At 51.6% G+C, this 23289-nt stretch overlaps 1 protein-coding gene across 7 annotated transcripts in view; it reads left to right on the plus strand.

Annotated features, from left to right (window-relative positions):
- Positions 1-1093: 1093 nt before the first annotated feature.
- Positions 1094-23289, plus strand: part of kcnh2b (potassium voltage-gated channel, subfamily H (eag-related), member 2b) — a 139126-nt gene continuing 116930 nt past the window's right edge. For 2 of the 7 annotated variants that reach the window (XM_076047724.1, XM_076047725.1), the window contains exons 1-2: positions 1096-2348; positions 16839-17069. In XM_076047724.1, coding sequence (XP_075903839.1) covers positions 2273-2348; positions 16839-17069 — 307 coding nt within the window. In that variant the 5' untranslated portion in view covers positions 1096-2272. Of the gene's footprint in view, positions 2349-16838; positions 17070-23289 lie in introns of all 7 variants that reach the window. The other 5 variants (XM_076047728.1, XM_076047727.1, XM_076047730.1 and 2 more) reach the window with 5 other exon arrangements.

Below are 23289 nucleotides of genomic sequence, written 5' to 3' on the forward strand. Positions count from 1 at the left end.
TGTGTGTGTGTCTCACCTACAACAACACACTCTCTTGCTTTCCTCCCCCCTCTTCCCTCCCTTTTTCCTCTCTTGACTAAATAAGGGAGCTGTGAGGAGCAGTCTGAGCAGCTGCACCTCCTCTGGAGCTTCATGTCGCTGTAGTAAACAAAGCTGCATGCAATAAGAAGCTGCAAATGCAATTGCATGTTTCCCCCACCCCCAAAAAAAGAGTCACTCTGATGGATTGTGCATCAGGCCTGGTCTGACTTCAAGGCTGCAATTCATCACGTCTAACTAGTCATTAAAACACAGCGCAGCACAGAGCGCAGTCACGCTGCTGTGTGGGTCAGTTTTTGATGGATGCGTCCTGCAGGAAGTGATGTTGCTTTGGGCCTCCAACACAATTCCGAAATAAAGAATTTCAGTCCGGGCTTATTACATCCCCTAAGATGGATGCAAGACGCGGCTCGTGATGGATTTAAAGGGAGCCTCGGGTTCTTGGCCATGAGGGGGAGAGTCGAGTGTGGTGCTGCCTTCAAGTGCAGTCAGGGGGGGAAATGACAGAGGAACACAACGTTGCTTTATTAACGTTTAACACTATCATTAAATTATACCTCTGTCTGAGCTCGAGACGAGATTCATTCGCTCAGTGGCTTTGTTGACCTTCCACGTGGACCAGTCAGTTCGAGCAATGTTGTCATTTCTCCTTTCACGCTTTTATGTATTATTCCACAACACCGAATCCTACTGCTGCTGCTAGAGGTACTAACAATGACGCTTCGACACTGATTTAAGTGCAATTCAGCTCAATAAAACTGAAGTAGACGGCTCACTCTTCCGTGTTTACGTGTCAAGCCTGAACAAACGGAATCCAACGGTGCGTGAACGCACCATGGCTGCGCGTGACGGAAACAGGGGGAACCCCGGACCAGTGACGTAGCAGCGCAGCGCTGAGCGGAGAATTCCCATCCAGCCCCGCACGCACGCACGCACGCACGGCGAGGCGGGGCCGCGTGTCAGGCGGCCGTCTGCGCGCGCACTGACACGACAAGGAGGAGGGCGACCGTCTCGTGATCCGCCCGCCGGAGAGTCGCGCGGCTGCGGCGAGCGAGCGGAGGACAAGTTCACTGCGTTGAGAGAAAAATAAAGAAATCAATCGATCAAAAGAGCCGTCTGTTATTGTTGTTGTGCACGGATACACCAGGCCCGTCTCGCACCACGTGCTCTCAGGTGATCACACCCAGCACCTGTCGCGTGGCAACTGCGTGAAAACAAGGCAGGGTCGCCACAAAAAAGCGCGTCGCTTCTCCGCCATTGGCGCATCACACGCCATCCTGGAGGCGGAAACTTCTCGACGTGACCGCGTCACTGGCTCACAGCCGCACTGCTATTGGTCTAAAGCGCTTTTCGGGGCGTCGATGAGTGGACGGAGCGTGAATTATCGGGGTGTGGCGGACTCAGGTGTGATGTAAAGCAGCCGAGGAGCAAAGGGTTAAAAAGAAAAAGAAAAAAAAAAAGAGGCGCAGCTAGACGCCGGTTGGAGCCGAAGTCATCCAGCAGAGCGCACAGCAGAGAGGAGGAGGAGGAGGAAGAGAAGAAGAAGAAGAAGAAGGAGAAGAAGAAGAAGAAGAAGAGAACACATCCAAAAGCAGAGCGCACACAGTAAACACAACCATCCATGAAGATCCGAGCTGCGTTTCTGCGCGCTCCGCACCACTCCTTCCCTTCCCGAGCGCGCACCGAAAACGCAACAGCAGAGAGACGCAGCTGAAAGAGCAGCAGGAGCAGCAGCAGGAGGACAGAACGCGCACCAACTATGGCTCCAGCGACTCTCCCAGGGAGGCTCGCCCGGACGGAGTGGGCTGCAGTGCCGAAGCAGAGCCTCGCCGAGCTCCAGCGAGCGTGAAGAGCAGGAAGAGGAGCGAGAGGAGCTCCTGGCGGGCCGGATCGGAACCGAGCGCAGCGGACGAGCGTCCCCGCAACCTGGAAGAGACCGAGAGGAAGGTTTGAGGGGGGAAAAAACGCAACTCCTCCTCATCACTTTGGTGCACGACGCACAGTTTGGAGCAACTTGACAGCCGGGGGGCGAGGACTAAAAGTTTCATCCCGAGGATTTAGAGGCACCCAAAGCCACGCACGGCTCTGCGTGTCAGAGCCGGAAGCGCTGTGAGGGCCGCGTGTGTGTGTTTGTGTTTTGTGTGCCGGGAGATATAAATAAAAGCAGCGCTCTGACTGCGTGAAAACTCCCCAGAAGTCGCTCCAAGTCCCGGGGGCCGCTGCTGCAGCCAAGATGCCGGTGCGGAGGGGCCACGTGGCCCCACAGAACACCTTCCTGGACACCATCATCAGGAAATTCGACAGTCAGAGTAAGAACCGTTTTTTTTTTTTTTTTTTTAATGTATTTATTTATCCTCACTTTCACTTCAAAAATAGTTTTCAAATTTAATTTACAGACACAAAAAAACGTGTGAAAAATCATAAAATCTCCCCAAAACAACAGAATTCAAACTTAACAGGTGTTTAGTTCTGAAACACACATTTTTCTGATGTCATGCTTCTTTGCGACTGTGTGTACAACTTGGACAGAATGTTCTGCTGAGCTCTGCCAGTTGTGGATGCGAGTCCTGCAGCAGCATCAGACATCTGTCAGTCAGTCAGTCAGCAGCAGCAGCAGCCAGAAGTGTCTCACAACAAACCAGGGCGATGCTGCTTTTCCTGCAGAGGAAGGGCATGGAGCTGCTCCCGTCCGGTGTCCACGTTCATCTTTCTGCAGATTCTTCTTTTCCTGCTAAACAAAGGTGTTCAAATATTTTTCTCTCCCCACCTTTCGGTGGCTGAAGCGACACGGCGACGCATCCCAGCTGCTTAATCTTTCATCGAGCCCCCGGGGCCGTGAAATCTGAAGCTGCTTTTATATCAAAAAAGGAAAAGAATTCTCAGGCTTCAGTCATCCTCACGTCCCTGCAGGCAGGGTTATCTCGGATGCAAATCATTCAGGATTTCTTTCCGTCCCTGAACGTGTGACTAGACTCCAAAACGTTGCCCCAGCAGCCGCGGCGGTGCACTTCCTGCTGTGTGTGTGGGTGGAAAAAAAAATGAAAAATAAGAAAGAAATTGCCCTAGATGATGCTGTGTGTGTGTGTGTGTGTGTGTGTGTGTGTGTGTGTGTGTGTGTGTGTGTGTGTGTGTGTGTGTGTGTGTGTGTGTGTGTGATACGGGTGAGATGTGCAGGAGTGTTTGTTCCCCTCCACTCTAGATATTTGATTGGTTTCAGGATGTGAAGCGCTCCTCCTCGGCAGGCGGATGAGAGCAGATGTGTGATGCGTCGCCTGCTTTCAGCCATTTGTTGGTGCGTGCTGGCAAGGGGAGGGAGAGGGCAGGGGGGGTGTCGGACTGATTGCTCTGCTCTGGGATCTGTAAGCGATGTCTTGCTGTGTTGGTAACACCAAGCAGCAGCAGCAGCAGCATCAGCAGCTCCTCAGACGACGTGTGAAACTGGGTGTGTTTGAGGCAGAAGCTGCAGCTCCAGATCCTGCTGCTGGGGCAGCAACTGCTGACCGAAGAGTTTTGTTTTCACACATCTACTGGGTTCATCTCACACGTCCGGCCGGTGAAGTTTGTGGAGCTGAGGTGCTTTTGCTGAGGCAAGAGATTTGCAACTCTTGCCAAACAAAACCTTGTCCGAGTCATGATGATGTATGTGGAGGAGGAGGAGGAGGAGGAGGAGGAGGAGGGAGAGCGGAAGCAAGTGCAGGAGGTGGGGGGTGGGGGTTGTCATCGTCAGCTGACACCACCCGTTCCTTGCACGTCTTCTCCGATTCAGTGGAAATTGAACCTGAGAAGATTTCTTTCCCTCCTCTCTCCCCGACCTGTGCTCGGCTTAGCAAACTCCTCCGATGACCCGCCGCTGAGATATTAGGTATTATTTTCCCCCAATAGTGGCTTGAGATGATGGTGTGGTTCCACCTTGGCCTACCTGCGAGAGCTACGTCAGGGAAACTGGAGCCGAGTGCGTGCATGAGCGTCATGGGCTCCCACGCACGCGGGGCTCACGTCTCCGCTGTCATGGAAGCGAAGCGAGTTTTAGACCCAATGACGATGGGAGAGGAATCCTCCTGTGGTGGGTTTCATTCAGCAGTGATGATAAAGTCAGAGAGTTGTGTGTAGGAGGCGCAGTGGGGGGGGTGCGTGTGTGTGTGGGGGGGTATTGAATAGCTTTTGGAGAGTAACGGCACCAGTTATGGGCGTCCGCCGCTTGGCCTTGAAGCGGAGCCGTGGTGAATTTGAACGCGGCCGTCGGGCGGACAGGTGGAGGTCGTCTGCAGGCGGCCTTGGACGGGAGTGCATTTAGAGACAAACTGTTTCAGCTCGGTTTCATCACTTTTACTGGCCCGCTTCACAGGTCGGCTGGCGGGAAAACACATTTCCTGAAGATCTGAGTGGACTCACTGGACTCTTCTTTCTGCGCTGTTCCAAACTTCTCGCCTTGTGCAAACACTGCGCTGCGTTGCGTCATTTCACAGAGAGTCTTGCTTGGCTCTCGCCCGTCGTGATCCAACTGTTCCACGCACATTAGGTCGCGTCAACTTTCACCGGCCGCGGACATCGCATCGATCCGATGTGCGCGCGGCGCAAAAAAAAAAAAAGGGGCTGACGGGCCGTGCGTGCGGCAAAGTGACAGTGGCGCCACCGCCGCCGCCGCCGCCGCCGCCGGACATTGATTTGACACGACGTGACAACGATGCCTCTGTTTATTGCAGAGCTTTGCGTGCGTTTGAGCGCGAGAGGCAAAGCACGCGAGGTCAAAGCTGTTTGGCACGGAGCTCACTGACGCGTCGGCCGAAGGAAAATCGATAAGCGGGGATCATTTGCCGGCGAGGGGAGTCGGGAAAATCCATCTGGCCAGCGTGTAAACAGCCAGATTTAAAGGAGCCGAAGCTGAGATGACGCCCAGCTATGGATCCTTTTGATCGATGGGGATTTTAGTGTTTGCACCGATGATTCATCGCTTTTCGTTTCTTGTTGCATGTGAAGAGGAAGCGATTCTGACTGACCAACAAGTGTGGAGGTCCCTTTCCTCCGAACCTGCAGAAGTGAAGCCTCGGGGCTCCTCCCCAGAGCAGCTGGCGGGTCTGGCTGTGGGAGCGTCGCCTCGCACTCGACGGCAACGTCAGGCCGTGACTGCGTTTTAATGAAATATCACGCAGTAATTTGTGTTGCTCCACCGGGGTAACAAAAAAAGTAGAACAAGCAAACCGGAAGAACGCGCACACTCAAAGAGGAAAAAAGGCCGAGGTGCTCGACCAAAACTGAAAATGTAGAACACTGAAGAAGAAGGACACTGGCGGTGTTGTGCTCATGTGTTCTGCTGGAGGTGCATTTATTTGGGACCAGCAACAGCTTCCTGTTTGTGCTCTCCATCTCAAGGGGATGCTTTTCACCACTGGCCTGGCATACGGTGAGATTGGATGACTAGGGGGTTTTGCAGGAGAGCTTCTGCTCCTGTCATTGAAAGTGATTGTTGTCCAGGTTGTTGAGGGCGACAGGGCTTCTGTTTCCCTCTTGGTGCTTGATGAGAAGTTGCCCTGCAAGGTCAGACTCTGACCCCCGCTTGCAGCGTTCTAAATGAACTGGCTGTCGTGAGTGTGTTTCACGTGCACGTCCTCCCCTTCCTGTCCTCCTCCTCCTCCTCCGCGTTCAATCGCTGCGACGCTCCCCGTAGATAACGAGGCCTTGCGGCCGACAGATTGTGAGCTTGTGGCACATTTGCGGGCTGGTGTGAGGTCAGTGTGGTGGTGGGAGGGGAGGGGCGGGGAGAGGAGAGGAGAGGAGAGGAGAGGAGAGGAGACTGCCAGGCTGTGCACCAATTACAGGCCCGAGAGCCACAGTCCTCCGGGGAGGATGTTGCCATCCTGCAGCTGAAGTACAAACACGCCGTCGCCATGGTAACAGACCCCCCCCCCCCCAACCCCTCGTTCCTCTCCCGCCCCAACCCACCCACACATACACCCACCTGCCGTCGCGCACACACAGGAAAAGGTACAGTCACGTTTGTGCTCCGGGCATCGATCAGAAAGAGTCGCTGGCGTGTCGGAGGGATCACAGGAAGTTCTGCCAGTGTTCTCAGCCGCAGCCTCGACGTGATCGTCGAGCTTCGGGCCGAACCTGGATGGCAGTTCAGCCCTTGGAAATGAAGGCACTTCTATGGTAAAGAATGACGGAAGCTGTGGCATCAGACGGGGCGGTGCATAAACAGGGGGGAATGAGGAAACAACTTTTTCCATAAAAAGGCTGCAGCACCTTGTGCTGTTTGAGAGCCTCTGTGAGAAACAGGCCAGAGTGCCTGGGAGTTTTGCTTTCAGCCGAAGGACGAGGCCGTGATGGAACCGGAGCGGCGCAGACGAGGCTGAGAGTCGGAGGCTGATGCACTGGCAAATCGTTCCTATCCCCGTGCGGATCAAAGATATAAATGAAGATAGATTACGCCGCTGTGATTCTTATCGGCGTGCCAACTGAAAACAAATGAACAAATGAGGCCAAACATGCGCTAGCATGTCGCGCTCCAGTTGGGCATCGACTTGACTGGAGGAAAACAAGACTTATCAGGAACATAAACACTTGACTTGAGCTGCAATAACACGACCGCAAGTGACTCCAGCCAACAGAGAAAGAGCATTAACACAACCGGCCACCGGGGGGGGGGGGGGAGCGAGATAGATGGAGCTCCTTTTTTTATTTTGTGCTATTGACCTTTGACCGGGGAACTGAGACGGTCCATAAATGCTTTTGTTGGCCTCTTTCTTTGTGCCAAATTGCCGTCAATTTAAACCACGTTAGTCTTGATTCCAGGACAAAACTGCAGCAGCACCAGGAGCTGCTTCCCTGAGATATTAACATCTAGGCTTGATTATATGTGCTCTACATAATGTGTGTGTATATATATATCTATAAATATATATATATAGATATGTATAGAGGAATAATGTCATTTTGTCAGGCCCTGGAATTTCATCCTCTCGCCGATGCAGCTTTAACTCTGCTGTTTCCCCAGCAGCAGCAGCAGCAGCAGCAGCAGCAGCAGCAGCAGCAGGTTTTCCACCTGACTGTTCTCTGCATCCTCCTGCTTTGCTCAGCACGACTGGAGGTGCACAGCCTCCATATTCCCCAGCTCAGGGATGCAGATTTGGGCTCCGGAGCTTCGACTTAGACTTTGTACATGTTTCCCAAGGTGTTGTTTTTTTTTTGCACATTTGGCCCGCATGGAGGAACCGGGTGGTGACGGAGCAGCGGGAGGATTCCATGCCCGGGCACGCACGCTGGATTTGACGCTCCTCCTCCTGCCGTGACTGTCGCGCAAAATAACAAATGCACCCGGCGTCCCTCGTTCCCTCCCGATTCGGCAGATTTGAAAAAGCGACGATCGAAGATTTCCTCTGCGGTTGGCAGAGCGCAGCGGCAGGAAGGAGGAAGAGATTGAGGTTGCGCTCCGGTGGCTCGCTTCATTTCTGAGCTCCATCTGTTTTCACCGTGAGGGTGTAAACTCGGCGGTGGCGGTGGTGGGGTGTTGGGGTCAGGAGTCAGTCTGTGAGTCTCGTGGTTGCACTTTTATTGGTGTGAAATCAATCACACACACACAGAGACACAAAGAAACAAGATCTTCTCTTCTTCCTCACTTTAGCACAAACACCCACACACACACACACACACACACACACACGTAACCAAGTCAGGCACACACACACATGCACAAACACACACACACTTATAAACTGTTGGAGCTTGTAAACACTCTCCGCTCTCGCTGCTCTCGCTCTCTCCCTCCTCCTCTCTTTCTGTCTGCTCTTTGTCTCCTCTGACAACCTGTTTTTTCTTCCTCCTCCCCTCCTTTCTTCCTTTCTCTCTCTCGCTCTCTTTCTCTCCCTCCTCCTCCTTCTGTCCATGCCCGGCAGATGCCCACTGCCTTCTGATCTCCGTCGGGCAGGAAGCCAGTACGGCAACATGGCACCTGCTGTGGGGATGGAAGAGACAGTGTGTGTGTGCGTGTGCGTGTGTGTGTGTGTGTGTGTGTGTGTGTGTGTGTGTGTGTGTGTGTGTGTGTGTGTGTGTGTGTGTGTGTGTGTGTGTGTACTCTTTGTACACACAAGGCTAATCCCTGCCAAAAGATACAAATCGCCACGAGCAAACAAGCAAAAACAAATCATGTAATCTAGTAACTGGATCAGATTGAGGAGCTGGAAGAAGAAGAAGAAGCAGAAGAAGAAGCAGAAGAAGAAGACAAAGTGCTTCACATGCAAATCTGATCCTCAAACCAGCAGCTTGTTATTGAGACAAACGATCAAACTCTTCTCTCTTTCTGGAGGAAACAAAACTAAACTTTGTTTTAATTTGCTGCAATTTTGAAGTGATTTTTTTTTGTTGTTGCAGATGCTCAGTTCTGTGTTGCACTGCGTCATCATTGAAAGATCTCCAAACTATTTGAATATGGCCATATGGTGAAACTGTGGTGTTGTTTGTACGGGGAAACCTTGTTAACACATTGATGCTGTGAGAACCGATCGAATGCAAACCACTGATGCTGTCGGTGTGGCAACACTTAGTCTCCCCTCCGCTGCTGAATCACTCAGACACGTCCGCCGTGAGTCAGTCAACATGGCCTCAGAGTCCACGGAGAGAAATGCAAGTGGACGAGGACAACTGCCGTGTTTCTGTATTTACTTATTTCTTTCATTTATTTTGAAAGAAGTTGTTGATTGAAAGAAGAGAGAAAGTGTGCTGACCTTTTCCTGGTGAAGGGGCTCCAGCAGGCGCATCGACCGGAGCTCTTCCTCCTCCGGCTCCTCCGGCTCCGTTTGTTTGGACCCGTGTGAGCGCACTGTGAGACCTTTTTTTCCCCGTGTGGAGTGGTGTTTTTCCTCCCGGATTCACCCGAGAGGCCCGCCGTCTGGACAGGCACCAGGCTGCGGCTGGAACCCGACTGATAAAGATCAGATAGAGAGGAGGCTCGCTGTGGCTTTGCTGCTGCTCTGCTTTATGGCTGCTGTTTGGATTGCCCGCTGATTTCATCATGGATCAATTCAGCGCTGTTGTGGGGTGTTTTTGTTCAGTCTCTCGCAGAGAATTGCAGCAGCCGTCTCCCTTTTTCTTTTTCAACAGCCTCTTTCTTTTGTGTGCGTGTGTGTGTGCGTGTGTGTGTGTGTGAGCTCGGTACTCTGCCAAACGGCAGCAGAAAGGCTGCGACCAGCCTTCCTTTACAGAAACGGCTGTCAGATTGAATATTGTGGGTTTGTACGACCGCCCTCCTCTTCCTCATCCTCCACCTCCACCACCAACAACAACAACAACAACGTCTGGGCTCCCGCTACATCATCGGTGCCTAATTGGCTTGTGCCTCTACATGAGTGTGTGCCCCAAAGACCGAAGCATCAAACACCGCTTCTCCTCTGCGATTGGTTTATATATTTCTGTATTCCTCGCCACGGCAGTAAGACAAGACATCAGTGTGCACCTGTCAGGTGAACGTGGAGGACTCTGCAGCACGCAGGTTGTTTATTCCACACTTTGATGTGCCGCGGGAGCCTGAAAACACAGCAGAAGCGAAGCCACGTTTGAAGAACAAAGGATATTATCATATTTCCCCCCCCCCCCCCCCGCATGGTCCATGCATTTATGTCTTGGATCCAATTCACAATCAGGCACCAAAAACAGGCTCAGTGTTCACTCTGGTGTTTTGCCTGCATCTACAAACTGCTCCAACAATCTGGAATCGGCGCTTTCCAGTCTGCGTTTCCACTCGCTCACTCACTCACTCAGAAGACCAGCCGCTCTTTCATGCTCGACTGCAGCAGGAGGTGGTTTGGTTTCCAGGATGCAGCTCCAGTCGTTGAGCTGGACGCAGTTCCTGCTTGGTTCGTGTTGACAAAGTGCCAGAAGTTGCACAATCAACACATCTGAGTGCGTGTTTTCTCTTTTTCTTTTTTGTTGTAGTCCCAATGTGGATGCAGATTGTTGTTGTAAACGTCAGGACGGCCCATCGTGTACTGCAGTGAAAACCAAGCAACTTCGTCATGTCGCAGTAATGAATTCAGCCGATGAAACTGAACGTTATCAGAGTCAGTCACAGGTTTGGTGTGTGTGTGTGTGTGTGTGTGTGTGTGTGTGTGTGTGTGTGTGTGTGTGTGTGTGTGTGTGTGTGTGGGCGTTCCGTCTTATCTCCCTGCCGTCTCCTCGTCGGTGAACCAGAGTGGTCGTCCCTCCTCACTCGGCCTCTCGCCTGCACCTCCATCCGTCAGCGCGCTATCTCCACACAGCCGCCCCTCCGCTCGTGTCCTCCCATTCTTCACGTGTCCGTCCCACCTCCACCACTCCTGCTATAACTTGATCAGACCCTCCTCCTCCACTCCCACCCCCTCCATCAACCTGCCTCGGAACGATTCCTCTGCTGCGAGAGTCGTGCTGGGGAAAAAGACCAACTCGTCAAACTTAAGACCCCCCCCCCCCCGCCCCCTCCACCGACTCCCTGATGTCCTGTGTGTTGGACCTCATTTGCATAAATCTGCATAACCTCGTTAAGGGCAGCAGGGAGAGGCAGTAACACAGCGTACCCTGAGACACTCGGAGCGAAACAGCCCATTAAAGGCTGCTGATGATTATGGGATTATGGTTCTTAACTACTGCTGGGGCACCCCCCTACACCCCACCCACCCCACTCCACCTCTCACACCCCCAAACTGAGTGGGACGGAGGGGATCCAGGTTCAGAGACCAGGAGGAGACCCTCAGACGTGTCGTTGAAGAGATTTGCAGTGGAGACGCAGTGAGTGAGTGAGGAGCCCATTGCTTCCAATGCAAGCTCCATGGCTGGTTCATTATGAGTTGGTTCTAATGACGTGAGACTGTGGGAGAGAGAGAGAACCGAGCACTGACACCTGATCTGAAGTCAGCCAGACAACTGCACCCACCTGAGTTGATTCCATTAACTTAATAAATTCCTTTATTAGAACAAACGCAGGAGCTGGACTCCCGCTGAAGTGAGCTGCAGGGAATCTTCTTCTTCTTCTTCTTCTTCTTCTTCTTCTCCTACTCCTACTCCTACTGTGGACATGAGTTTTACCGCCGTCGTCGCCAAGTTTCTCTCGCAATATGGGCTCGCGGGACTTTTTGTCAACACTTTACAGCTAAATGAAACCTCGATGGTGCCAATAAATAATTTATCCACATGCTGTCTTTGGAAAAAAAGCAAAACTCGCTGTCTCACAATCGCTTGGGTGGTCAAAACACCAACAGAACCCCGACTATTTTTTTGGGCCGCCTCCCACTGATGACACCAGCACTTCTCCAGCGGCACGCGCTGGGGTTTTGCCAGCGGAGCGTCCGGGCAGCATCTCTAATGGGACGGAAATGGGAACAAAAACGTGTTGTGTGGTGCTGCTGCGGCTGCACTTTCCCGTCTCGGGTATTAAACTGTGCAAACGCTTCGGAGGAGACTTTCAATTATTTGTCCGGCAGTGACGGTGAGCTCGGGAGGCTGCAGGGGGGCAGCTTGTTGTCTGACGGAGAGATAATCAGCCGGGTCCTGAGTCAGGTGAGAATGGGTGCCACCTGACTCAGGACTCAGGATCAGCTGACAGCCGGATTTGACAGTGGGATCTTTTCTGTCTGTGTGTGTGTGTGTGTGTGTGTGTGTGTGTGTTTTTATTCTTGGCCACTCTGCTGATAAATCTTAAAGTTCCTCGTCAAATGCGTTTTTCCAGCCAATCTTTAGAACTCTGGCTTCTAAAAGATTCTGACTTTGGAAGGATGACTCATCACTTCCTCTCTCTCTCTCTCTCTCTCTCACCAGAGTTTTTCAGTGTGCAGCTCTGCTCGTGCCGAGCTGGGAAAACCCTCACGAGTCGCACAAAAGACTTAATGGACTACACTGCTGAGCTTCAGTCAGCAAAATGTAGAACGGAGAGGAAAAAACTTTATCTCGCAGCGATGGTATAATTTATTCACAGAATAAAAACGAGGAGAATCCTTCCTCAGATGGACTCTTCTGACTGACTGGAGGTGTTCCGAGCCATCTCATTCAACTCCAGGGTGGCGACAATACTATATACTATACTAACAAGCAGGACGGCAATCAGCATTGTTTCCCATAAAGGGCTGCATAGAATGAAATCTTGTGACGCCAGCGAGTCCTTGACTACTGAGGCCAATCCATTTGCTAATAAAGGCTAAACCATATGTGGTTTAGAGTCGTTGGAGGATCGAGAGGGGACCTTGGACCAGGACCTTGAGTCATAATAATAAGGCGGAGTGAATTAGAGGTGACCTGCTGCAGGATGATGACGCAGCCGACCCAACAGCAGTGACTGCCGGGGTTTTGTGTTTCCTACTGAGGGCCTTCTGGCCGTTTTTTTAACGCCTCGCCCTACATTGCTTCTTTCCATTACGGGGAAAATACCCCGGCTGCACGGGCAGTCTCTCCGTGCTGCCAATTGATTGGATGGAATCGGAGAGAGGTTGGAGTCACTGAGGAGCTCTGGGGGGCTTCTTATCAGGCCGTGGCTGCGCTTCATATTAGCTCCTCCTCTGAGAATCAAGCTGTTCAAAAACAATCTATGCGTCCTGCAGATGCAAATAGATTTCTGAGTGGCTGAAGGGAAAACTGGATTGGAGAGACGGCTGTAGAAGAAGTGGAAAAACAAATAGAGCAGTTATTGGTAGGCAGTGATGGGGAGCACAGCATCAGACCTGAGAGGAGGCTGCGTGAAAACAACCATCTGTCTTTATATCCGCTCACTTGGTGAATATGTGAAACTGCAGAACAGCAACTTCGACTCAATCTGACAAAATGAAACAAAACTAGAAGCGCCTCACTTCCTGCTAATCCGCCGTCTATCAGCTGCTATTGATCTGGAGATGTACCATCGAGCTGCAGCAGCGGCACACGATTTTGCTGCTTCTGCTGGCTGCAGCACGAGGCGTCCGAGGACATGAAGCCCCGCCCCTCCTCCTTCACATGTCGTCTAGAATCCACCGTCGCCTCTCTGTCTTCCCCCAACTTAGCATGTGTCAAATCTTTAGTTTCCATGGCAATAGCACGGTTAGGAGCTGCAAACACACATGCGTACACGCACGCTCACGAAACACACAAATAAAAAAATCCCCTTAGCCTCTCGTTGTGATCCGACCAATCACACGCATCTGCCTCTCTCACTCTCTCATCCTTTTGTTTCTTTTCATCCCCACCACTCCTCCGTGTTGCAGCCTCTCCTCTCCTCTCCTGTCCTCTGGGTAATCTAGCCATTCATCTCTCTGTTTTCCTCTCCGCTCTCTGTTCTCACACTCCTTCCTCCCCTCCGTCTGTCCGTCTCTCTGTCCCCCAGCAGGCACCGCAGAGTGTTGACTCGTGCTCGCAGCACACGGGCTTCCCTCCTCATCCGCCTACGCAGCAAACTGGAGGAGATTCCAAACACACACACACACACACACACACACTCATCCATCCTCACGTACACACACACACACTGGCAGACTGGCGAAGCCCCCAAGGTCTGGTCTTAGTGAATTATTCAGTCTGCGTTGGAAGGTCTCTGTGAATGTGCGTCTGAGATCTTATATTTGTGTGGGTGTGTGTTTGGATGTATGCATGTCTGTGTGTGTGCGTGTGTGCGTGTGTGCGTGTGTGTGTATTAGAGATGGTGTTTTCCTCCCGAGGAGCTGCAGCTTGCCTTTAATCAGCGTCTCTCTCCTCCTCTCCGACTGGAGAAGCTCATTAGAGGGAAAATTGGAGGGTGAGACGGAGACAAAGAGCTCAGTGATGTCATCGCACTGGCTGACTTTGATACATGAGTTCTTATGTAATCGGACGGCGTCGGCATCACTGGGGCAACGCGGTGCGCTACCTCCAGTGTCCCTGCGAAGCACATTGACCCTCCTTCCTTCCCTGCACCGGCCCCGCCCCCCTTTTCCTGGAAACATGGCCAAAGCAGGCGCCATGTGTTGGCTGCATCAACATTGTGTTATTTGTCATGTTTGTTTGCGTGCTTGCCGGGGGAGAAGGCTCTCCGTCAGCTCCGCCGTGATGCTAACAGGCTCCTGTGAAGACCCGAGCAGCTTGGAAACGCACGTCTGCTCGCCTCCGCTGCACTCAGACGGCGGCCGAGGGATGAAAAACGCGCCGCGCCGGCTCTCATATGCGCTCACGACTCTTTGCTCTTTTGTATTACCCAGTGCTCATTGTAGCCAGACAAACCCATCAGGCTTTATGAGCCTCTGTGGGCCGCTCCGCCGCCGCCGCCGCCGCCACTAATTTGCAGCGGCGAGCTATCAAGTGCATCTGCGCCGCCGATCTGCACTGGTTCTATGAATATCTGAGCAGGGCCCTCCATGGCTGTGGGATCCGGGGGGGGGGGGGGGGGGGTGCCAGCAGCCTTGACGGATGGTCCATCCGCTGTTAGTGAAGGAGGAAGGAGGCGGGGCAGGAAGTGATAACGGGGTGTTGAACAACGGGGCAAATCGGCCAGCGGCGTTTTCACCCTGGATGAGTCGGCTGGAATGGATTATTACTTGATGTTTGGGGGAATCGGGGCTGGAATTATTTCTGAACGAGGCAGCGGGACATTGATTGATGGGCACTTTGAGGAAAGCAGAGCAACAAATGGCAACAAAAAAAAATAGATTCTTTGCTCTGCGGATGGGAACGCAGGTTGCTGGAGAGCTTAACGGAGGTTTAAAGAGGAGCTCAAGGATTGATGGATGTCATATTTGGTGCGAGAGAAGATGTAATTTACATGGTAACAGCAGAAAGGAAGAAAAGTGTATCACATAAAAGGAGAAATAAACGGTTCTGGATGTTTTTTTGTGGAAAAACCACTTTATATTGAGCACAAATTTAAAAAAAAAACAAAAACAAAAAAAAAAACAGTGAAATCTGCTGGAAGAGACATCTGATGGAGGAGATGAATGTGGCTGTTCTCGCTCCAAACGGCAGGTGGGACGTCGACCAAAAATGTTTTGGAGAGGGTGCTGCAGGGAGGGTGTTTCTGCGCGAGCAACAAATTCTGTGATGGGAAGATGAATGAGAGCCTGCGGTGTTTTTCTGCTGCCTCTACACAACTTTGAACAAAACTTTACAGTCCATCTCCAGGTAGCAGCAAAGCGGAAGGCGATTGGTCGGATGGAAGTTCGCAGCAGTGTGAGGCCTCACAGCGGTGGCCTGTGATCTGCTGTCACCTTTTCAAGGGAAATGCTGCTGACTGGATTTCAGGTTGAACACTTGGCTGGTTCACAAGGTGGATTTTTTGCCTTTTGGCCAAAACACAATTGGGATGTCATGAAGCTGAATAAAGACGAAAGAAACAGAATGTAAACAGGAAGTGCACAAAGATACATTTAGATATTTACAAGTCTGCATCACCAGAAAGAACAGAGGATGATAATGGCTGACCAGACCATAATGTCACCAGACCAATAGGAAAACATTAAGTGGTGGTGCAATTACCTATCATGAGGTGGACAAGGTACCTGGAGATCCAGAAGTTGCTTTTTTTTCCTCCTGGGAGGATCTTCATGTTTGTAGTCCACCGGGTATTAAAATTGCTGTTGTGAACAGTGCCAAAACAATGGGACAATGGAGAGGATGTTTCCTCCAGGACTGTATTAAACCAATAGAGACCCAGAGAGCTTCTCTGCTCTGTGAGGCTGAGTAGGCCATTAAAGTTGGACCGTGTCTTGTTTCTGTCGGGATTTCCAGCGATTCGCTAAATGTGTGGAGGGAGTGGGATAGTGGCTGATTGAACAGTATTCGTCAGGTTTAACCCCTGGAATTTGAAGAGACCATGGAAAATGCTCTTTTCTGCTTGACTGTTGAATTGTATCACAAATGAATTCAACCGATAGAGTTAATAAACACAGCAAACTAAGACTGCAGCAGCGTGTCACTTTCTCTGCCACATTCTCTGAAAATTTTAACAAAATTATCCCTGAGCGCCTCCCAAGTCAAATCTGCAATTAAGATCAGTGGTGAGATCATTATTGGATTTATTAAAATAAACCTTCATCATGCAGCCGTTGGCCCCCTGGAGGCGTTCCATTAAATAACCGAGGCTTCTCAGGAGCTGCCGCCACCGCCGCCGCCGCTGCTTCTGGAGATGTGAAGTCCTGCAGTCCTCACGCTGGACCGAGAGGCAATTACAGCGGGAAGAAAATCTCCCAGAGTTCAGTGCAGCAATGAGGCTCGCAGCCTCGGGGTCCTTGAAGAAGATTCCCGACCTGCAGGTCTTTGTGTGTGTGGGACCGTCTCCAGCAGGAAATTACCTCAAGTGTCACACTGGGTTTCCTCTCTCCCTCGAACCCGCGGCCCATTAAGGACCAGTGTGGCTTTTTCACCGTTTCGCCGCAACAATAATCTCGTGGTGGGAGTCATTTCTGTCACACGAAAAGCCTAATGGTCATGACTGTGGACGGGAGAGAAATATTGCCGGGTGCCTTCAGGAGCGCTGTGATAATGGGCTTGTCCTGCCTGAAGAAAGAGCTTGTTAGCGCCTTTTTAAATGTGCTTTCTGGGCCGTTTGAGTGACTGATGTGTACATCAGCAGAGCCAAGCAGCCCGAGATGCTGCATGGACACTTTGGGACGTCCAATATGCACCAGTTAGAACTCTCCTTTCTAATGTGTCTTATTTAATGCCAGACTCCAGTAGAGCAGAATTTATCATATGAAATATATTTATTTTCATCCAATGTGTTTAGCCACACTATTTTTGGCTGGCAAAGTTTGGTATTGTTACATAAAAAAGTGAATGAAAAAGATTCTTTGAAAGCATTTTTTTATCAACACTGCCTCAAACTCTCCCTGTTTCCCCGTCCGCAGGCCGCAAGTTCGTCATCGCCAACGCCCGGGTGGAGAACTGCGCCATCATCTTCTGCAACGACGGCTTCTGCCACATGTGCGGCTACTCGCGCGCCGAGATCATGCAGAAGCCGTGCACGTGCAACTTCATGTATGGGCCCGAAACCAAGCGGCTGGCCATCGCCCAGATGGCTCAGGCCCTGCTGGGCTCGGAGGAGAGGAGAGTGGAGATCAACCTCTACCGCAAAGACGGTAGGAGAGAATGAAATGTTCTGCTACCTGTTTGCACGAGTGCTGGTCGGGTCTGGCGGTGTAGTGTGTTTGACTTGAGGAGAGATGCTGCCGAAATGCAAAGACGGTGGACAATCGGTGGTTCCGTTGTGTGTTTGATGATCCACCCGCCTGCAGAACCAGATTCCCAGTTGGAGCGCCGGCGTGGAAGTCGGGAGGGTTTGCAGCAGGTTTCCGTGTGTTTTTGCCTCTGCTGTTGCCACTGAGAGAGGTTTTATTTATTTTATTATTATTTTTTTTGGTGGTAAAAGTTTGAAAGGCAGTCGTAGCGCAGAGAAGCTCTAAAGTGCAGTGAACACACACACACGTGCGAGTGGTGCCAGGGCAGGAAACTGCGTCATGGCGCTAAAACGCAGCAACAGTTGGTGCGCTGAACAGCTGAACAGGTGCCAACGTCAGCAGGTGAAGCAAAGTGTGTGAGTCACATCTAAAGTGTGTTTCTCACTGCTGCTGCTGCTGCTGCTGCTGCTGCTGCTGCTGCTGCACGGGTGTGAAAAAAAAACAAACCCCGAGTGAGATGGAGAAGAGCAGTGAAGGTGCAGAAGTCCCTCCAAGCAGCGGGCGTCACTTTCCACTGTTTATCCCGGGGAAGGCCGACGCACACGTCAGCGGTGCGCCGCCGCGCTCCAAGCGCCTCGTAAAAGGAAGAGGAAGAAAAAGGAGAGGAGAAGCTGCGACCCGGCTGACAGGGTTTTACGGGCGCGGTGTTATTTCTGTCCCCCTGGCCGCGTTAACGAGCCTCGTCCATGCTAACAACACATTGCTGACGTGTTTGGAGGCGACGCTCCACGAGGCCGGCCGCTGCGAGCGGGGTCCAGAAGTCCAAAGAGGGAGAAATACGGCGGCGGTGGGTTTTTTTTTTTTTTTTATAGCGCCGTAGATCCCGGCTGAAGGAGGTGAAGTGGATCCCGTCAGCGACGTCCTGAGTGCGAAGCGCCGAACCGATTATGTGACCGTTAAATCAAAAATGTCGGAGGCGAAGGGAGGAAGAGGAGGCGGAACGCAACAAAAACAACAGCGCATAAATTGAGAGAATTTGTCGAGAGATCAGTCGGTGGTTTCAGGAGCCAGCCAGGTCTCCTCCTGCGTCACGGTGCTCCGTTCTGATTTGTTGCTGCCATTTTCTTTTCTTTCTGGGGGCTCTGCTTCCACCCAGCCACACCTGATGTCTCCATCTAGTCCCTCTTAAACTTTCATCTTTTTCCTGTCTATTTCTACTTTCTGACGTGAGACTAACTGGTTCACCCCACCAAGTCGCAACCTGACCACAACCTTGACAGCGAGGTGAACAAGGTGGAGAACTTGTCGCTCACCTGTTGCATTCAATCGGGCAAACTGTCAAAGTTTTAGCCGCCGGGGTATTTGTGAATAGGAGTGGCAGGTTCATTTCAGAGTGACTTCAGGTATCGGCTTCAGGGCCGCCTGCTTTTACGTTTGCTCGTTCCGCCGGCGGCTCGCCCCCAGGATGTGCGCAGTGCATTGTGGGAAGGAGCTGGAATTGGCCAGTGACGTCTGCGGCTCTGATGCGGTCGAGAGAGAATCCAGTTGAAACTGACACTGGTGCTTTTTCTCCCTCCCCTCCGCAGTAGCATGCAGTCATGTGTGTGTCAGATGACGTGTTTTTAATAGAGCCAGTGGCGAGGAAGAGCCACGCGCTCGCTGTCTGCACAAACTGTCACTTCATCACCCCCCACCCCCCCGCCCCTCCCGCCAATGACTTTCCTCACTATTGTGTCTGCACTGTGTGTGTGTGTGTGTGTGTGTTGAGTTAATGAATGCAGAGAGGTTAAAAGCTGACGAGCTGCTCGTTGTCACGGCCCGCCGACGTGAGATTAGTGTGAGAGTGTGGAGGAGTGCCCCCCCACCCCCCCCACCCCCCCGCTGTGTTTGACTGGTTGCCATGGAGTTTGCAAAGAGACCCTCATCATGTTGTCCCAGTAACTGAGAGACTCCCGACAGGCCGCTCTCTCTCCCTCTCTCTCTCTCTCTCCCTCTCTCTCTCTCTCTCCCTCTCTCTCTCTCTCCGCCTCCACTGGACACGATTCAGCTCTGACAGCTTGTCCTGGTAGACTGGGAGGTGCAGGGAGAAATGTACGATTTAGAATTTCTGAAATAAAAAGAGCCGCTGACTGGAAGCCAGGCTCTGTAGCCATGGCAAAAACAGATGGCAGCAGTTATGGCTCGGAACGGCAATATTTATCCTCATTTTCAGCGTGGATTTGTGCATCGACAGGTGTTCCCGCTTCTCTTCAGTCAGAGTCGCGAGTGGGGAACGACCGTTTTTGTCACCTGGGCTAAAATAAACTGATGAAAAGATCACTTTCCTGGCGGGGAACGGTGTGTTCTCTCCCGCCACACACTCGGTGCACCATACAAATGTGCTCCCAACAGGTGAGGAACACAGCTCGTGCCAGCAATAACTGTATATACAGGAGCAGAGTGTGTGGCCTCTGCTGCTGCTCTTCCTCTCAGTCTGGCTGCAGCTCAGCAGCGTCTTGTTGGGTAACCCCGGCAGGCGACCTTCAGCCGTCACAGAGCCGCTGATCGAACACCACCGACGCTCCTCATCCATTATGCACAGCGGCAGGAAACACAATGCCGCCTCCTTCTCCTCCTCCTCCTCCTCCTCCTCCTCCTCCTCCCATCGCTGCTCCCATGTCAGCGCTGGGATTTCACACGGCGAGCTAAGAGCAAAGAGCGTCGCTCCACCTGGAATGTGACTCAGTGGGAGCCATGAGAGATGCATGCATGCATGCAGTGAATGCACACACAATCATGCAGACACACACACACACACACACACACACACATGCACGCACATACTTGCCCTGAGCCCCATTTATCTCGTGCCAGGCTCAGACATGAGCCTTCACGATGATGGATCTCCTTTCCTGCTCCTGCGCTCAATTGTCCAACTGTGGTTGCTCTCCGCCTTAATCAATCACGGCCTCCAGGTAAACTGTGAGCACAAACATGTACACGCACAGTGCAGTGATACAGCCAAACAAACACACACACACACACACACACACACACATGGAAAAAATCCAGCTAGAGTCCCTGCTGGATGAAAGAATAGAACCTGGAATCACTGCACTGTCGTAGCTGCTAGACTAGACCAGCACCTAGCGCCGCCTAGTGGTCTCAAAGGCCAGCTAAGTTTTCAAGGCTGCTGATTGTGCAAAAGCTTTTGTCTTTTGTGCGTCTTTAAAGACGTGAAACATCCACGTCTGACTTCTTGAGTTTGCTCTTTCTGTTCTGGATATCCTTTGCCCTTTGTGATGTCAGCGGCCAGCGTCCCAGGGTGGGGCTTTCGTGCTGGCCTTCTGGCTCACCCTGAACCAGTGCAACACTTGGATGAAGTTCAAAGAGGAGCCAGCAGCAGATTGCTGGCCAGAAGATGAGGAGCAGGGGAGCTAATCAGCCCATTTGGATCTTTGGATCTTTCCCCCCGGCGCTCTCCCCCATTTCAAACTGGCCCTGTCTGCTCCTCCCGCCCTCACCTCCTCCTCTCTCACCTCCTCCTCCTCCTCCTCCTCTCTCACCCTCTGTCTCTTGCTGTTGTGGCTCACTGGGCTAATCCTTGCTATCTGGCAGCTCTTCTTTGACTCGCGCTGTCTTCCACTTTCTCACGACCCCGGCCCCTCTCTCTCTCTCTCTCTCTCTCTCTCTCTCTCTCTCTCTCTCTCTCTCTCTCTCTCTCTCTCTCTCTTGGCCTGGTCCCCAATCACATGCTTCACAAACTTATTGTTTTGGGTGTGATTGTTGTCGGGGCAAATGCGATTTGGACCTCGCTCCCTCCTCCTCCCACCTTCTCTCAGAGAACGTTGCTCCAACTCCCTCCCAGAGTCTCCAGGCCAGCCCGACGCCGTCCGGATCAATCCGGGAATGTCACAGATGTCGGCGCCGAGCCTTCGGGAGCCGCTTCAGATGCTCTTCCCGGAGCTGGCAGCTTGACAGGTTTCCTTTCTGCAGCCCCTCCGGCTCCGTCAGGTGACATCAATCGTGCGCACGGCCGAGTGTTGCAGCCTGTTTGTTTGCCGATATGCAATCTTGTCACGTCATGCGTTGCTTCGTTATTTCCACAGAGGATAAATATCAATGAAGCGGCGGCTGTGAATTCAGCCAGGCCGCCCTGCACAGCACAGGGATGGTGATGCATCTTCAACACTTTCACTTTGTTCCAGTGTGCTTCAGCTTCAGCTTGGGCATTCAAACATGTTTAGAACTTTGGCTGCAACCAAAAACTTCTGAAACGCAAAGATGGTTTGGGTCGTTTCGATGGCGATGTTGAGTGTGAAGGAGGTGGACAGAGGTCACAGAGGTCAGAACAGGAACAGAGGAAACCTTCCAGGAGGAACTGCGCTTCAGGCTCGATAAACAGACGAGCCAAGTGTTGAATTTCCCAGCAATACACTCCCTTTATCTGCACTGGACAGTTTTGAAATCTCCAAAGCGCAATAGTTTCAGGGTGTTTGTCTTAGATTACAGGCTTTGAGAATTCACACGAAAAGTGTCTGATTTGTTCGTAGCTTCGACTTATTTCACTTTGGCTGGATGTTTTTTTCATTGTCTAAGTTGCTGTAGTCTCTTGTCGAATCCACCTATCAGCCGCCTGCTTGTAGGTGACCTGCCCGTCACGTTCCGTTGTAAAACCTCACTATCCTATTAATCCTATCCTATTAAAAAAAGGGGTTCTGGGAAGTCACACAGCGGAGGAGAAACCAGGCGACTTTCCCGCAATGTGGTGTGACCGTGAACTGATAACACACCCGGCGTTATGAAAAACACCTGTTTGTGTGTGTGTGCACATGTGTGTGTGTGTGTGGCGGCTCTCGAGGACGAGCAGGTGTTTATCAGACACGGTCGAGAGTCCCGTGATAATGCAAAACACCCAGAGGATCAGGCTGTCCACTTCATCTGGGGAGGGGGTGAGGAGGCGGTGAGGGGTGGGGGAGGGGGCCATGAGTGGGTGTGTGAGGAGGAAGAGGGTTCGGGGGAGGGGGAGGGGGCGGGGGCGGAGACTCTTGATTGCCTAGCAGCCGTCGCTAAGCAGAGCACTTTGAGAGCTGCAGCCTCTCTGGAGAGACTCGCAGTGTTCAGCAGCCACTGCGGTGCATGATTCCCACTGTTCTGCAAAGACGATGGAACACACACACACACACACACACAGGGGCACGCACACACACACACAGACACACAGGGGTGCGTACATGCCGTCAGCTCTCGCCCACACAACAACAAGAAGCCACAGGTTTGTCAAGCGGACGAACTGAAAGTCTTTTCAAAACATGTGAAAAGCTTCATTACAAATTGAAATGAGACAGAATATCCTGGTAGTTAGCAGTTAGCGGTGGTGCAAGATGATCAACAACAGCAGTAATGCTTTTAACCGTGGAGGTGCCTTCAACCCTATTAAAGCCACTTCAGTTCAGTTTGATCACACTTGCAGAATACAAAAATCTTTCATCAGAGTTACTCGCTGATTAAATGCCATGATGGATGAAATGACTTTAAACAAATGTCAACAAGTAATTTTTATAACTCAGTACATCAATCCAACCATTCATCCATTTTCAGCAGCCTCTTCTTCCTGACCTCAGGGTTGTGGGACTCCTCAGTTCATTTAAAAGAAATGTGATCTTTTTGAATACATAAATATCTAACAGGCAGACAGCGTTCAGCAGCCTGCTCTGGCCCCGCGTGGAAGAGTTTAAAACACAACAGCAGAATTGATGAGGAGAGAGGAGAAGAAAGAAAGATGAGCTGACAAAGTCATCTGCATCCGAGGGGATAATTTGCTCTGTAAATGGTTTTTATTAACATAAGATCAATAGTTTGCAGCGGAATGTTTGAAGCTTTCCATTAAAAACACAATCGATTGGGAAAAGTCCAGAACAAACAAAACAATAGAGATCGAGGGAGAGAGAGTGTGTGTGTGTGTGTGTGTGTGTGTGTGTGTGTGTGTGTGTGTGTGTGTGTGTGTGTGTGTGCCCTCGTCTTTTCTGATGACACCCAAATAATGAATCACGACACGTCACAGTGCGACACCACTGCTTTGTGGCATCGCCTCATTAGTCAGCCAATCTGCTGTGTCTCACACACATGCACACACACGCACACACACGAAGCCCAGGGTCAGCAAAGACAGATTAAAAAATCGGTGTCAGCATCGACAACA

Source organism: Nelusetta ayraudi, unplaced genomic scaffold (assembly GCF_046127955.1).
Source record: "Nelusetta ayraudi isolate G7.1 ecotype Tasmania unplaced genomic scaffold, CSIRO-AGI_Nayr_v1 ptg000094l, whole genome shotgun sequence".
In the NCBI taxonomy this organism is placed as follows: Eukaryota; Metazoa; Chordata; class Actinopteri; order Tetraodontiformes; family Monacanthidae; genus Nelusetta; species Nelusetta ayraudi.